The 17,438-nt window shown below is 45.2% G+C and overlaps 1 protein-coding gene across 1 annotated transcript; it reads left to right on the forward strand.

Moving 5' to 3' along the window:
* The first annotated feature begins 10,810 nt into the window (after positions 1-10,810).
* Positions 10,811-16,811, forward strand: LOC114200936 (uncharacterized). The gene is made up of 3 exons (XM_028093339.2): positions 10,811-10,920; positions 13,604-13,730; positions 15,219-16,811. Exons 1-3 carry the CDS (start codon positions 10,888-10,890, stop codon positions 16,760-16,762), a joined length of 1,704 nt encoding a protein of 567 aa, XP_027949140.1. The 5' UTR covers positions 10,811-10,887; the 3' UTR covers positions 16,763-16,811.
* Positions 16,812-17,438: the final 627 nt, after the last annotated feature.

The raw sequence follows: 17,438 nt of genomic DNA on the forward strand, positions 1-17,438 counted from the left end.
GAAAGCCTTCAGCCTCAAGGATAGACTTGTTCAGCACCACAAAGTCCACACTGGAGAAAAGCCTATTTGTGCAGCAAATGTGGAAAGTATTTCAGTGGAAGATATTGCTTCATCAGGCGCCAGAAAGTTCACAGTAGAGAAAGTCCTTAGTAGTAGACAAACACCTTGTTGTTTAAGCCACGTTGAAGTGTGGAGGTTATGTGCACTTTGGGGGTAGGTTTAGGATAGAATTGTGGTTTGCCAGTGTGAAGGGGTGAACAGCTTTTGTGAGTCAGTGTCATGTCAGAGGCACAGTACAAGTCAGAAAATATTTTTTTGTTTAAGATTTTATTGGGCGCCAGGGTGGCTCAGTTGGTTAAGTGACTGCCTTCGGCTCAGGTCATGATCCCGGAGTCCCGGGATCGAGTCCCGCATTGGGCTCTCTGCTCGGCGAGGAGCCTGCTTCTCCCTCTGACCCTCCCCCCCATGTACTCTCTCTCTCTCATTCTCGCGCTCTCAAATAAATAAATCTTTAAAAAAAAAAGATTTTATTTATTTGACAGACACAGCAAGAGAGGGAACACAAGCAGGGGGAGTGGCTTATAAGCGCAGCCAATGTGGGAAACAGGGTTCCCGCCGAGCAGGGAGTCCTATGCGGGGCTTGATCCCACGACCCTGGGATCATGATCTAAGCCGAAGGCAGACGCTTAACGACTGAGCTACCTAGGCGCCCCAAGTCAGAAAATATTTCTTAGTCCTATTTTGGCTTCATTTGCATTGCTTCCTAAGGCATCCTGGGAAAGACTACAGGGCTTTGTAATTAGTATGTAGCAGTGCATTCCTGAGTCACAGTGTAGATGAATGTCTAACTTACTAAGGGATAATCTAATATGTTGGTATCAGTTTACATTCTCACCAGAAAAACCAGAACCAGAGTTCCAGTTTCTCTATATCCTTACTCACACCTGGTATGGTCAGGCTTCTTAATTTCAGTGGTGTAATAGGTGTGTAATGCACCTTGTGATTTTAATTTGTATTTCCCTAATGATGTGATGTTTAGATGTTTTTCATGTGTTAATTTCTAGCCATCATATCTTTTGAAATTTCTGTTCATATAATTTGTCATCTTAATTACTGAGTTTTGACGTTTGTGGATTGTTGATGAAAGTCTTCTATTTTAAATATTTGCCAGTATTTCTTCCAGTTATGGTTTGGTCTTTTCAATCACTTTTCTTGTGAAAAAATTTTAAAATTTTAATGAAGTTGAATTTGTCCATTCTTTCACTGAATATCCTTTTGATCTTGTGTACAAGAAATGTTTGTGAAAAAAAAGTTTGCCAAATATAAAGACAATTTTTCCTATGTTTCTTCTTGCGAGTTTTTTTTTAGTTTTTTTTTACTGATGTTTATGTGCCTTTCTCAGTTAATTTTTGGACATTCTTTAAAAAAAATATGGATGCCCAGGGGCACCTGGCTGGCTGTCAGTAGAGCATGTGACTCTTGATCTCAGGGTCATGAGTTTGGTCCCCACCCTGGGCATACAGAGTACTTAAAACAAAACGTGGATACCCAAGAGCTGCTGCCATATCGATTTAAAAGATTATTCCTTCTCCTTTGAATTGGCTTTTGTATCTTCATTGAAGGTCATTCATTTCTCTGAATGCTTATTTCTAGACTCTCTTCTGTTGCATTTATCTATTTTACTCTATACTTTCATGTGTTGAATAATTTGTTTTGAAATCAAGGTCATGTACTCCTACAACTGTTTTCTTTTTCAAAGTTGTAGTGGTCATTCTTGGTCCTTCACCTTTCCATATGAATTTTAGAATCCACTTGTCAGATGAACAGATAAAGATGATGTGGTATATATACAATGGAATACTACTCAGCCATCAAAAAATGAGATCTTGCCATTTGCAATGAACTAGAGGGATGGAACTAGAGGGTATTATGCTAAGCGAAATGAGTCAATCAGAGAAAGACAATTATATGATCTCACTCATATGTGGAATCTAAGAAACAAAGCAGAGGATCATAGGGGAAGAGAGGAAAAAATAAGATGAAATCAGAGAGGGAGATAAACCATAAGAGACTCTTAATCATAGGAAACAACCTGAGGGTTGCTGGAGGGGATGGGGGTGGGGGGATGGGGTAACTGGGTGATGGACATTAAGGAGGGCACGTGATGTAATGAGCACTAGGTATTATATAAGACCGATGAATCACTGACCTCTACCTCTGAAACCAATAATACATTATATGTTAATTAATTGAATTTAAATTTAAAATACAAACAAAAAATAGAATCCATTTGTCTTTTTTAAGATTTTATTTTTAGGTCATCTGTATACCCAGTGTGGGTCTTGAATCTACAACCCTGAGATTAAGAGTCAGATGCTCCACCTACTGAGCCAGCCAGGTGCCCCTCTTAGCAATGTGTTTTAGTTTTCTTTTTATAGCCCTCACATACCTTACGTATCTCCAAGTATTTTCTACATCTGATGATATTATAAATGGTAATTTTTACCTCAAATTTCAATTTGCCAGTTGTTCGGTCTTGTTACACTAAAAGAGATATTAAACTAAGGATAGAATAAATCCTCCTTTATGTTATAAATGATGTCTACAAAGAAACTCTTACAAATATTATACCTTATTATTCATTATTAAAATTTTCCCATGTTATTAAAACAAAGGGAAGATAGCTGCTCCTTTCTCTTACTCATTTGTTCTGGAGTTCCAGTTTCATTCAGTAAGGCAAGATGATGGATATGTAATAGTTGGCAAGGAAAAAATAAACCACCTAAAATATTTCCTGTCTTGTCTTCACTATGAGTCCAAATATAGATACCCAGTTTACTGCCTCAACCCTTCCCAAACTCCCAACTTCTTCATTACCCATTCAGTGTTCTTCATTTCTTAGGACACATAACCTTCTATTACACTATGCAACTTAATATAATTTATGAATTGCGTATTGCCTTTTCCATCAACTGTGGAGTAAGTTCCAGGAGGGAAATTTCTTTTTACATTTTGTGCACTGATATATTCCATGTTCCTAGAAATTTGCCTGAAACACATGAGGTACATAATTGATGTGTTTTTAAAAAAGATTTATTTATTTTAGAGCGAGAGCAGTGGGGAGGGGCAGAGGGAGAGAGAGAAACCCAAGCAGACTCTGTGCTCAGCACAGAGCCCAATGCACGCCTTGATCTCATGAACTTGAGATCATGAGCTGAAAACGAGTCGGAGGCCTAACCGAGTACACCACCCAGGCGCCCCCATAATTGATGTTTTAAAATGTTGAACAAAATGACAAAGCATATTTAACGTTTATTTGCCCTACTCTGGATATACTTTCTAACTCCACCCACAGTGTCTTTTCCTTCAGTTTCACTAACCTCAATATTTACAGTAATGGCAAGAAATCCCATTTTGCAAAAAACCTTCAAATTCTCTGAAAAGCCCCAATAGGCATTTGGTTGGCTTACGTCCCTCACTTATTAGATCTCAGATTCCTTTCCTCACAGTCTATTGGGATTTTGATTGTTTATTTCAAAAGCAAGTTTTCCCCTTTCAGTTTGTGCCACTCCTGATGGATATCTTACTAAGCACTTTTAATAGCTTTCATTGGTTTGCTCAGTCTGAAATATTTTTCAGTTAATATTTACTCCTCATGCAGACACTGTCACTGCACTTAAGGTGAAATGATAATCATTTCCCAGCAAGCAGATGAGACAATGGAATTCCAGAACTTTGTCTTGGTGTATATGTCCCCCTTGCACAGATGCTGCCATGGCAGTCCCTGTCCTGGGAGCAAACACAATTTGGGAAGTAGCTCTTCTTTTCAGGTATCCGATTCCTAGAAAATGTTTATCTCAGGAAACCCAGAATTAACTATTCTTTTTTTTTAATAAGATTTTATCTATTTGACAGAGACACAGCGAGAGATGGAACACAAGCAGGGGGAGTGGGAGAGGGAGAAGCAGGCTTCCCGCGGAGCAGGGAGCCCGACGCGGGGCTCGATCCCAGGACCCTGGGATCATGACCTGAGTTGAAGGCAGATGCTTAACGACTGAGCCACCCAGGTGCCCCCCAGGATTAACTATTCTTAAAATAAATTTGTCTTCCTGAGGTTGGAATAAAAAAACACCATAGATAGATAGATGATAGATAGATAAAGACAAAACACAAACAGGGAAGACACAAATTTGCTGAGGAAACCAGAGGCATGTCACCAGTCTCGTCAAATTGCCTCAGGGCTGCCCGACATCTCGCGTCTCTCCTCGGTTATATTGTTTTGAAATTTCTCTCACTTGCTTCTCATGAAACACAGTGACCAGAGCAGCATTCACTCTATAAAGTCTTCAAGATACAGGGTTGTGAGTAACATAAAGAAGGTGAGCTCCCACTCTAGAGCAGACATCTAGTGTCTGGGTGATAGCTGCCATTGGCATGTGTGTATGTGCATGTTGTTTTGGTGTTCTGCTTTGTTTTGAGCAGGGGTATGTTGTGCTAAATGGAGTCTTCAGTGGCATGTCTTTAAATATCCTAGGTGGAAGGCTTTTAACCACATCTCTTAAACCACTGAAAGGCTCATTTATCTCCATGTTATAAAATGTAGGTCTTAGTAAAGATGAATATAACAAAAAGGTGGTGATGTGTGGAAAACGGAATAATTAGGACTTAAAATCCCCAAATACAAATGTTACTCTGACATTTAACCAGATTTTCAAAGTGCCTGGATGTTCTCATTTTCATACTACTCAACATTCTAACGTCCTGGGGCCTTGGCTTCCCTTCCTATATCTCGAAAAACAGATCAATTTGTCATCTATTAATCTCTTTGCTTTAGTGTGGTTTCAGCTTAACCACATGTACCATATAATTTTTTTTAAAGATTTTATTTATTTATTTGACAGAGACAATGTGAGAGAAAGAACACAAGCAGGGGGAGTGGGAGAGGGAGAAGCAGGCTTTCCGCTGAGCAGGGAGCCCGATGCGGGGCTCGATCCCAGGACCCTGGGATCATGACCTGAGCTGAAGGCAGATGCTTAATGACTGAGCCCCCAGGTGCCCCTATAATTCTTTTTTTTTTAATTTTATTTATTTATTTGACAGAGAATGGGAGCACAAGCAGGGGGAGCAGCCAAGGGAGAGGGAGACGCAGGCTCCCTAGGGAGCCTGATGCAGGGCTTGATCCCAGGACCCTGGGATCATGATGTGAGCTGAAGGCAGACACTTAACTGACTGAGCCACCCAGATGCCGCCCATACAATTATTTTTAAATAAAAATTCAGATCAATCACTCTTGGATGAATGGGTCCACACCCCACTCTGACAGCAGGAGGCATTTAACTTATATCCTTCCTGTGTTTCCACAGAATATCTATGAACAGGGGAAATTATGAGTCATTATTGCCTGTGAATCACTGGTCTTCAGGGGCTGGAATAGTCCATAAACTGCAATGTCATGATTATCAGGCTCTCGGGTTTATGCAGACTTTGAAATGACCACAGTAAATTCTATTGACATATGTTTTTGTTATTTAACTGCATCTTTTGACTCCTCTTGAAGATGATTTCTGGTTCTTTTCTTTATCCCTTGTTTTGCTTCATTGTTCTGGCTCTGTAAACTGTTTTCCTTATACTAGTGATTTCCTATTTTTTTTCACTTCAACCTTAAATAGTATTATAGAAATTATAATGTATACTGTAGATATTTTGAAAGAACCTACATATCTATAAAGTTAAATCAAATAATGATGATGTACTACTCCCCTCCTACCTCATGAAGTTCCCAGCCCCGGGAAGGAACAACCACAGTTGATGAGGATCCCTCCAGATAGATGTCCATTTTATGTAAATATTCATACAAATATTCAGTAAGATTTTTGAGAATGTCTGTCTGCTTGACATAGTGCTGAGTGGATTCCTTCTTTGTCTTCCCTTGTCAGGTGTCCTGATTTCAGTCCATGGAAAGCACACACACATTGCTAGTGGGATCAGTGCTTCCACCAGCCCGAAGGCCTATCCCCACAGGTTGGTGTATGTTTACCATACATCCATAGCAAGATTCAGTTTTCTTCCCTAAAACTTGAATGACTTGAATTTTCCAATCTGTTTATCATGAGGGGAACAACTGAAATAAGAATACAAAAAGAAATGTAGGGCACCTGGGTGGCTCAGATGGTTAAGCGTCTGCCTTCGGCTCAGGTCATGATCCCAGAGTCCTGGGATCGAGTCCCACATCGGGCCCCCTGCTCCACGGGAAGCCTGCTTCTCCCTCTGCTTCTCTCTCTCTGTCTCTCATGAATAAATAAGTAAAATCTTAAAAAAAAAAAGAAATGTAGTGTATTCTCATAAGCCAAAATTAACTACTCTGGAAAAGAATATTAGAACTTTTCTTTTTTAAAGATTTTATTTATTTGACAGAGACACAGCGAGAGAGGGAACACAAGCAGGGGGAGTGGGAGAGGGAGAAGCAGGCTTCCCGCGGAGCAGGGAGCCCGATGCAGGGCTCGATCCCAGGACCCTGGATCATGACCTGAGCTGAAGGCAGACGCTCAACGACTGAGCCACCCAGGCGCCCCAGAATATTAGAACTTTTTGATTCTAGGGGCGCCTAGGTGGCTCAGTAGGTTGAGCGTCTGCCTTCGGCTCAGGTCATGATCCCAAGGTCCTAGGATTGAGCCCCGTGTTGGGCTCCTGGCTCAGCGGGAGGCTGCTTCTCCCTCTCCTTCTGTGCCTTCCCCAGCTTGTGTTCTCTCTCTCAAATAAATGAATAAAATTTTTTTAAATTATGAGGTCAAATTTACCTCTATTTTTTTGAACTAATGGTACAAATATTTAAATAGTATATATTAAATGGTTACTTTTTTAAAAAGATTTATTTATTTATTTTAGAGAGAAAGAGCACGGGCAGGGAGGGGCAGAGGGAGAGGGAGAGTCTTTTTTTTTTAAAGATTTTATTTATTTATTCATGAGAGACAGAGAGAGAGAGAAGCAGAGGGAGAAGCAGGCTCCCTGTGCGGGACTCGATCCCAGGACCCGGGGATCATGACCGGAGCCGAAGGCAGACGCTTAACCATCTGAGCCACCCAGGCGCCCCGAGAGGGAGAGTCTTAAGTGGAGTTTGTCCTGGTGTAGAGCCCAAGGCAAGGCTTGATCTCATGACCCTGAGATCACTACCTGAGCTGTAACCAAGAGTCAGACACTTAACCAACTGTGCCACCCAGGCACCCCAATAAATGGTTTCTTAATAAGTTGGTAATTTATATTTATCAGTAAAAATATATCCATACACATATGTGTGTGATTTGTTTTAGAAGCTTTTTTTTTTTTTTTAAAAGATTTTATTTATTTATTTGACGGAGAGAGAGATAGCGAGAGCAGGAACACAGGCAGGGGGAGTGAGAGAGGGAGAAGCAGGCTTCCCGCGCAGCAGGGAGAAGCTTCTTGTTCTGTGTCCCTGACTTTCCTATTTTTTTCATTTTCAGTATAAAATGGTACTACCCATTATCTTAATTTCCCTTGACTTTTTACTTATTTTTATAATTCTGATATTTTATAATTAGGAAATGTTAGGAACATTACCAAAATATTTATATTGGAGTTATGTTAAATAATGTATTTATATTATAAAAATATGTTTACATATATTATCTTGTGCTATACTTTGTCTCTGCTGTTATTTACTTCTGATCTTCATAGTTTAATAGTTTTAACTTTTGCTTCCATTTTCCTTAAAATTACCTCATTTTAGTGTTATTTTTGCCAAATTTTAATTACTAGGCTTATTTTTGAAATTTATCAGTACCAACTGATTTTGCCAAAACATGGTAAGTAAAGGATTTTAAGATACTTTGCAGGAATTTTTGTGCTGTATGTAGCCCTTGGATTCTTTAATTGAAATATTTAATGTGAAAATTGGCAAGTTACATGCAGTTGTAAGAATTGTTACAGAGAGATCCTGTGTATGCTTTACCCAGTTTCTCCACTGGTAATATTTTCCAAGACCATATTACAATATCACAACAATGAAATTGGCATTGATACTATCTACTGATCTCATACAGATTCCTCTAGTTGTACATGGTGTGTGTGTTTCTGTGTGTGTGTGTGTGTTTATTCTGGAGCATAGATTTTTACTTAAGAATATATTCTGGAGAAAAAAAAATATATTCTGGAGGAAAGTTCACAGAGTTGTGCTGTCATGGAATGTATATGTTCCTGAAAACCACCAAGCTATGCAAAATCCAAAATAAAAAATCACAGCGCTTATTGAGATCCTCAAAATGTAATCAGTAAAACATAAAAAAAGAAGATGGAATCCTAATAAATGCCATAGCACAATTTTACACATGTTAAAAGTCTGAGAAACACATAATGTAAGTACAGCATTTAACCTTAAAAGCCTGAAATTTGTTTGTGGAAGTGGGTGTCAGAGGGTTGCAGTTGTGAGTTATTTTATGAAGTAATGGAAGGAAGGTTACTTAAAATCAGTTGCCTAAAATTCACCCACCAGAAGTGAATGGGTTTGGCTCATAATACATGGTGAATTGGCATAGCCAGTAGATGTTTGACTTCTGTCCTTATGTGTGGCCGGTGGCTTGCAGGGAATAGGCAGCAAGACGTCCCTGTAGGAAGAAAGTTCATAGGGTTGGGCCAAAACATGGTCATGTTTGTCCTTTAAACCTATTGCAAGAATCGAGGTTTTAATTTGTAAAGAAGCGTGTATTGAAAGGTTTGGAAAGGGAAGTGACATGATTTTACTTGGGAAAGATCAATCATTCTGGCTACTATTTAAAGATTAGACCATAAATCAACAAGTAAAGTAGGGAGATCATTGAGAGACAGCTGTAATAAATCAGGGGTGAGGAGATGGTAGCTGGATCAGCTATTAACATATTTAGTAGGGAGATACAGATTTTTTTGTCCTTTGAAAGTAAGTAGCACATGATTTGTTCATGACTGCTATGAGGGACAAGGGAGAACATGGTTAAGGGTGACCTCCAGGTTGCTCTGAGGACCTAGGATAATGGCGCTGTTATGAACCAAGATGGTGACTACTGGAGACAGCAGATTCAAGCCCATCTGGACATGCTGAGTAGGTGAATAGAGGTATGGGTTAGTTCCTGGAGGAAGTGTGATATATAGACGTAAACTTTGGAGTCATAAGTACAGAGAGAATGTCATCAGACACGAGCCTGGTTGAGGTTCCCCCATTGTAGTGAGTGTACATAGAAAAGAAGGGAGATCAGGGCGCCTGGGTGGCTCAGTCGGTTGAGCGACTGCCTTCGGCTCAGGTCATGATCCTGCAGTCCCGGGATCGAGTCCCGCATCGGGCTCCCTGCTCAGCGGGGAGTCTGCCTCTCCCTCTGACCCTCCCCCCTCTCATGCTCTCAGTCTCTCATTCTCTCTCTCGCAAATAAATAAAAAATTTTAAAAAAAAAGTGAGATCAGAAACCTGAGCCTCATGTGGTGCTCTCATTGGTGCTCCCATTTGCGCTCCCCTCTTCCTCCTCTCCTGTCCCCCTTTTGCCCTTTTCCGGCTACTTGATCTCCTTCCACCTCACCGAGCTTTTTCTCATCTCTTTTTGGCACTTTCTCTACCTTTGTGTTTTAACCTGGCTCTCCCCGTGACTAGTCCTCATGTGTCTCCTTAGTGTCAACTTGGTTATCACCTGCACAAAGTGGCTGCCCACACCCAGAAAACAGAAAGGAGCTCCTTTCCCCCTCCTTTCAGTTTAAACAGTTACTCAACTCCTGTCTCAATTTAATTTTTATTCCCTTCTAATCCTCCCTTTCCTCTCCCTCATTAGTTTTATTGATACATCTAGAGCAACAGAACAAGAAGCATACATTTTGTTATTATGACCTAATAAATGATAGCTACTATCATTGGCCATAGTAGTGAGTTGTGCCACTATCATTTTGTAAAAAATATATTTCAGGATATGGAGTAAGAAATAGACTATGGATAAAACAGTACTCACTGGGTTGGATACAATCACTGATAATTTAGGCAGGAAAGATATTTTCCGAGGGAACCGGAGCCTGGTTTACCCTTGTCCACCTGCTCTAGAGTGTCCAACGTCCATTCCTCCCCTGTTTTCATTGCCATGACCCTGTCCGGAGGCTTCTCTCCTAGCCCCTGACCTAAAATTCTGAAACTAACAAAACCGACTCCAAAGTTTCGGGGTACCTGCATTTGAAAAGCAATAGCATGATGTTTATTAGCTTCCGGCTACGACGCGAACGCGTTTTGTACCGAGTAACGATGGAACGATACGTCCATTTGGATCCGTGTCCTTTTGAGGGCATCTGAAATAATATTTTTGGCCTCTGAAGCAAACTCGGCTCCGTGGAGTCTGAAATAACATGTTTCTAAACACTTTGGCGATCTGTTGCAACAACGTACCCGGAAGTATGGGTGCTGGTCTTCCCTGAGGAGGCAAGCTGCAGGCTCTCGTTGGCGAGGCCATTTCCTAGCCATCCTCGGCAGAGCCGCCTGCCTTGCCCCGGAGGTAGGTGTGGGTACCTCCCTCGCCGAGGTCTGCAGAGCTGTCGGAACTACATTACCCAGAATGCTCTGTCCGAGCGCCGGGCGGCGCTGAGCCAATGAAGGCTCAGGAGAGGGCCCTTCTGTGCAAGTACGTCATATTGGGGCGGGACTTCTGGCGTCCTCTTCTTGGCGGTCATTTTGGCTTTTCGGGGCTTACCGTGATTTAGAGATACTGTAGCCCTGGTTTGGGAGTGAGCTGACGGGGTCAGAGAAGGGTCGGGAGGAGACGCTGTCCCCACCGCACAGATTTGGGTCCGCGGCTCGGCGACGCTGCCCAGACTGCCCGCGCCAGGGGCCGGGCCGGGGACCGCCGGTTCGGGTGTCCGCTCCTCCACAGTCCGATGGCGGCGGCCGCGTCCAGGGACGCGGCTCAGGTAAGCGCTCGTCCCCCTGCCCTCCCTGCCCTCCCCCGCACTGATATTTATTAGTATCAATAAAACCAATGAGGGACCCGAAAGGCCCGAGCTGCTCGCGGCCCTGCGGCCCAGGCCCCGGCGTCGGACGGGGCGGCGGCGGGGGGCGGGGGCCCCGTGTGCGAGCGCCGGCGTGCCGGCGTGAGGAGCGGGCTCCGGGCCGGGGGGCCTGAGGCGGGAGGGAGGCCGGAGGGGGCCTGAGGCGGGAGGAGGCCGGAGGGAGGCCGGAGGGAGGCCGGAGGGGCCCTGAGGCGGGAGGAGGCTGCCCGCAGGGGACCGCGCGTGAGGCGGCGTCGCGCCGGGACTGGCGGGCCGAGGTGCCGTACCTCCAGGTGAGGACTCTAGGCGCCAAGGGGCCTTTCGGCCGCAGGAGGGACCCGATCTCCTTGAGGGTTTTAAGTTTCCCGAAGGTTGCTGGGAAGGAGAACAGACGGGAAGGGGGTTGAGGAGGACAGTGAGGTGCCGGGAGGTGACGTTCTTGTGCAAGGTCACGTCCCTGGTCAGAGTCCTCTCTGAGGCACAGAGGTTAGACAGTCAGCGGAGCTCGCCTGGCTCCAGGGCTGGGCAGGAATATAGGGAGATGGGAGCCCGTGGAGCCCGGCCGTGGCTGTCTTCCTCTAGGGCCTGTCTCTTCACAGGTTTCTGTCGGTGAAGAAGTGCTCAGGAGGCCAACACGGGTCAGTGGAGGGTCTCGGTCCCTTACTGGTCCTGGCCCCTGCCAAGTGGTTTCTGGGATTAAGGCGTCCGGCGACTCCGTCTGCCGCGCTCCCGCTCCTAGTGTCTGGGAGACCTTGGAGAGACTGCAGGCACAGAGGCCCGAGTCTAGGCTGAGGGTTATATGGAGGGGTGCTTTCTGGCAGCCAGATGAAAGAGGGGCGGAGGGTCATCCTAGGGACAGGAAGCGGTGCAAGTGCTTGGAGGCAGCTGGGAGTGTCAAGGGAACTGAAGATGTCCCCTTTTTTTTTTTCCTCATGGAAACACGGTGACAGGAGCAGGGCTGGAATGGCTGCCCTGGAGGTCACTTGTCAATTCTGGAGGTAATGGGAGGTTTGATTCAGAGTAAAGCGACCTTACCAAGGTTCTCACAGGCCTCGTGTGGCTGCACAGTGCAGGATGGACTCTGGGAGAAGCGGGGGAGAAGGATGACCAGGAAGGAGGCCGCCGCAACGGGCCAGGTGAGGCTTGTTGGATGTAAATGGTGGCCATCGAGGTGGGAGAAGTGGTTGGATCCTGGACTCTTTTTTTTTTTTTTAAAGTAGGGCCAACCAGGCTTTTTGATGTGGACAGAAAGGACAGAGTCGGGGATAACCCCAAAGGTTTTGGTCGTAACAGCTGGAAGGATGGAAGTGCCACCAACTGAGATGGGATAGTCAGTAACGGGTACAGTTTTCAGTGGGGTATCAGGAGGTTTGTTTCGTTTCAGAGACTATTGAGTGGAGGCATTAAGTGGGCAGTTGCACACACAGTTTGGTAGGGAGGGGGTTTCGGGACGGAGCCATCCCAAAGGTGATTGCTGCTGTGTCAACCAGGGTGGAGCTGTGGGTTGCATTGAGGAAGGGGAATCTTCAGGTCCTGGTGGTGATACTGTTAGCAGTCCAAGAAGAAGATGGTGTGGGCCAAATATGGGACCTCTGGCTTGGACACCTGGTTGAAGGTGGACGGTATTGGGTACACAGGTGAAGGAGAAGAGTGGCTGGCAGGGAAGTGTGGGTAGGAGGACGATCTGGCAGGTAACCAAGATTTCCAAGGGAAAAGTGGACCTGACAGAAAATGTGGAGGCACGGGAGTAATTGAGGCAGGATGATGTTTCCCAGGACTTTGTGGTGACCCTTGGGTAGGGCGTGAGATGTTTCAGTCAGGATGGTAGGTTATTTCAGAGTCCACTGTGGTCATCTATGGGTTATTAGGCCTGGGATAGGGAACCAGTGGGGCTGAGTTTTGAATGAGGTTTAGATGTGACTGGAGAGGACAGGAAGGGCAGCACAGAAGTTGAGGAGGACCAGAGATATCTGAGGTGTGCATGTGGTTCTGGTTGGTGAGGTTGAAGCAAAGAACAGAGCTAGCTTTCTCTCTATGAAGGGGAGGCTTTCCTAGCAGGATTCTGGAGTGCCCTTGGTAGTGGAAGGCATTGGAGGTCTGGATAATACTGGATTCCATTTGAGTTTGCCAAGCAAGCACTGTCAATCTAGGGAGATGCCTGTGCCGTGGGGCAAGGGGGTAGTTGTGGTGGTGGAGAGAGTGCATCTGTGGGCTCCAGAGATGTAAAAGGTACAGTCTGTACATCACAGGTGCAGTGATGTGCATGTGGAGAGGGACTGTGAACTAATGGCCCCAGGGTTCTGGTACTGGGGACTTAAGGTTGAAGGGAAAGCCCAAATTTGGTTGAGTCTGGGACACTTAGTCTGGAGGACTGCAGGGGTATTGCTTGGCAGGAGCTTTGGGGCCCTCCCTATGTGCCATGCCCAGAGTTTAGATGGTGTTTATCTGATGATGTGCTGTTGTTGCTGAGGGTTGTACACAGTGAATAATGGGACCGTAAGGAGAGACCACCAATGATGCCTATGGGGTGATTTTTGTGGGGGAAGAAATTGTAGGTCCTTGGGACAGGGGCTCTTTGGGGTTTCATCTGTCTCTGTCCTGACAGGACAGTGTGACATTTGAAGATGTGGCTGTGTACTTCTCCTGGGAGGAATGGGGTCTTCTTGATGAGGCTCAGAGACGCCTATACCATGATGTGATGCTGGAGAACTTTGCACTTGTGACCACCCTGGGTAAGGCCCTCATTCCCTCCCCAGGGACCTGGGCTTTCTACTTTTATCCCAGGGATAGCTCCCTATTTCTCCCATCACAAACATGGGCATTGCTTCCTTCCACAGCTCCCTGGTTAGTTGTAGTCCTTAGGGCTAGGTTGAGTGCACTGCACCATAGCCTCACTGGGGAGGTATTCAGGGTCAGAAGGTTTTGCCCCCTTCCTATAGGTGATGACATTTCCTGTCCCTGCCTGCTCCAGGAATTGTAGTCACTGACATGGTCAGTACTTATGTGGACTATGGGCAGTTCTTATAGGATCCTCCTCTGAGGATTTTTTTTGTAATACTAGTTTTCTTTCCTATGGTCTGTTATGTGTTAAGTTGCTCTGGGCCACTGCTGGTCACTCATCTCTCCCACCTTTCCCTTAGAACTTGCATCATGCAGGTCCCATTTAGTTCCCGAACCAGGGGATATGGAGGAGAGTCCTGGGTGTTTCCCAGGATGAACATGACTCCAGCCATAGCAAGGTGAGCTCAGAGGAGCCCTGGCTCTGAAAAGTGTTAAGTAGGAGAGAACTCATCTGTGTTCAGATGATACCAGAAACCTGTCCTGTTCCACTGGTGGCCATTGGCCACCTTGTTTCTACTTCTACTTCCCCATTCTTGACACTTGCTAACTTGTCCTTTCTGCTCTGAATTTGGTTAATTCCCACCTCTCTGGACTCCACATGTCACCAGTTTGTCTTACTGCTTCCTCTGTAGTGCTTTCTCACATCGTCCTACACATTCTGTGTCATGAAGTGTGCACATATCCTCACATAGTTCTTTTTTTTTTTTTTTAAGATTTTATTTATTTATTAGTGCACGAGCAGGGAGAGGGGCAGAGGAAGAGGGAGAAACACTCCCCGCTGAGCAGGGAGCCCGATGCGGGACTCCATCCCAGGATCCCGTGATCATGACCTGAGCTGAAGACAGATGCTTAACCGACTGAGCCACCCAGGCGCCCCTACTCACATAGTTCTTAAGCACCAGCTCTCTTGCACTTGGATTTTCCTGAGCTTAGATACACCTTTCTGCAGTTGTCAGCAAGGATTTACTGAAAGCCATTAGCAGAGGAATGAGCTATAGATCCTGCTGCCCCTCTCTGTGCCACATCCCATCCTTGTGTTCTTCACCCGGAGAGGCCTCCCTCACTGACCTGTAGAGGCCCAGTACTAAACAGCAGCAGCTGCTGCTTTTTTTTCTTTTTAAGATTTTATTTATTTGAGAGAGCAAGCGCACAAGTGGGGGGGAGGGGCAGAAGGAGAAGTAGACTCCCCACTGAGCGGGAAGCCTTATGAACCATCCAGGTGCCCCACAGCAGCAGCTTCTTTACCCTGACCCCAGCTCCTTCATCCTGGAAACAGTGCCATCAGCACATTCGTTGGTGCGTTGGACACACATTTATGATGGTGTTGCCTCTTCCCACTACTGCCTATGTCTACTTCACTAGAATTTCTCTGCTTTCAGGTTGCTGGCATGGAGCAGAGGATGGGAAGGCACCTTCAGAGCAGGCTGCTTCTATAGGAGTGTCACAGGTCAGGACTCACCATGCAGGTTCATATCCCCAGAAGGCACACCCCTGTGGGATATGTTGTCTGGTCTTAAAAGACATTTTGGGTGTGGCTCTGCATCAGAGAACACGTCCCCAGTTGAGATCTTACACATGTAGGAAACAAGTCTGTTTCACTGCAAACCTTCACCAGCATGGGAAGCAGCATAGTGGAGAGAAACTGTTGAAATGGGCTTCATTTGTGAAGAGCTGTAGGTCCCATGTGTCAGGGAAGTCCTTTACCAATGGGGAGGTTGATAAGGATTTCCTCGCCAGTTCAGGCCAGCACCAGCACCAGGCCACTCATAATGGGCAGAAACCACACAGTTGCACCGTGTGTGGGGAAGCTATTCACAGTGGGAAGAGCCATTGCAGTTGGTGTGAATGCAAGAAAACCTTTAGCCACAAATACACTCTTGCTGAATGCCTGAGTGTCCGCACTGGAGAAAGGCCTTATGAGTGCAGTGAATGTGGGAAATCCTTTACCCGAAGGTTTAACCTCTTCCAGCATCAGAAAGTCCACACCGGAGAAAGGCCCTATAAATGCAATGAATGTGGGAAATTCTTCACCCACATCTCCAGTTTCATTCAACACCAGAGAATTCACACAGGGGCAAAGCCTTATAAATGCAGCAGATGTGGGAAATTCTTTGGCCAGAGCTCCAGCCTTATTGTACACAAGAGAGTTCACACTGGAGAAAAGCCTTATGAGTGCAGTGAATGTGGAAAATCCTTTAGCCAAAGCTCCAGTCTCATTAAACATCAGAGAGTTCACACTGGAGTGAGGCCTTATGAGTGCAGTGAATGTGGAAAATGTTTTGGTGACACCTCCAGCCTCATTAAACACCGTAGAGTTCACACTGGAGAGAAACCTTATGAGTGCAGGGAATGTGGGAAGTTTTTTAGCCAAAGTTCTGGCCTCATTCAACACCAGAGAGTTCACAGTGGAGAAAGACCTTATGAGTGTAAGATATGTGGGAAATCCTTTACCCGCAACTCTGACCTCTTTCAACACAAAAGGGTTCACACTGGAGAGAGGCCTCATGAGTGCAGGGAATGTGGAGAATTCTTCAGTGACACCCAGTTTGCTCAACACCAAAAAATTCACATCAGAAAAAGGTCTCATGAGTGCAACAAATGTGCAAAAGCTTTCAGCCGAAGGTCTAACCTCATTAGACACCAGAAAGTTTACCACCACACGGAAAGGCCATATGTGTGCAGCAAATGTGGGAAAGCCTTCAGTCAGTGGTCTGCCGTGATTCAGCACCAGAAAGTTCACAATGCAGATCGGCTTTATGAGTGCAGTGAATGTGGGAAAGCCTTTAGCCGAAGGTGTAACCTCATCCGACACAAAAAAGTCCACACTGGAGAGAGACCTCATGAGTGCAGTGAATGTGGGAAAACCTTCAGCCGAAAGTCTCACGTCATTGGGCACCAGAAAGTTCACACGGCAAAGCCATAGCCATACAAGAAGCAGGCTTTCTACGTGTTTGATATAATGACATGGGAGGAGAGCCTTTGTGAGGGAGACATCTTCCTGAAGTTGAACTCATACATCTGAATATACACCACAGGGAAGATTCCCTGTAAGTTCCAGGTATGTGGGAAGCTTCTAGGAACCATATTGCACTTCCTAACCAGCTTGGGCTCCTTGCTGAAATTGTGTGACTGCCAGTTTTCGTAGTATAAATCAGCTCTACTGCCTAGAAAGGCCCCCATGGTATGCATCAGTTACCCCACTGTTTAGGGAAGTAGATCTCTGTGTTCTGTCTGGAGAAAATAATGAGCAGCCTGAGCCTTTAGAGTAACATCATTCCCTTTTCTCTAATTAATGTGTATACCTGACCCAGTTTTCTCCCAGAACACCTTATCTGGGTTCTACTGGTGGCTTGCAGAGAAGGTTTGTCTTGAAGGACATTGTTTTCATATGACACTTGTGATGGATTTTTCCATTCTCCATGTCACCAACCCATAAACTGCCTGCCTGACCTTGCTATGATTTATGCAATAATAAAGGCCTTATTGTTTAAGCCACCTTTAATCTTGGGGGTTGTATTCACTAGCTGGTTGCTTTGAAAACATGAAGGGGTAAACAGCTTGTGTGACAGTTCCCAACTTTGGGAGGGCAACAGGCTTTG

The sequence above is a fragment of the Eumetopias jubatus genome, unplaced genomic scaffold (assembly GCF_037043125.1).
Source record: "Eumetopias jubatus isolate StellerSeaLion01/CBP00866 unplaced genomic scaffold, mEumJub1_p1.0 scaffold_10, whole genome shotgun sequence".
Lineage (NCBI taxonomy): Eukaryota > Metazoa > Chordata > Mammalia > Carnivora > Otariidae > Eumetopias > Eumetopias jubatus.

Bases quoted from the DNA above. Each gene is read 5' to 3' on its own strand.
- LOC114200936 (XM_028093339.2), top strand. From the start codon at position 10,888: ATGGCGGCGGCCGCGTCCAGGGACGCGGCTCAG. The intron at 10,921-13,603 runs GTAAGCGCTCGT...CTGTCCTGACAG, and splicing joins CGTCCAGGGACGCGGCTCAG to GACAGTGTGACATTTGAAGA. The intron at 13,731-15,218 runs GTAAGGCCCTCA...CTCTGCTTTCAG, and splicing joins TGCACTTGTGACCACCCTGG to GTTGCTGGCATGGAGCAGAG.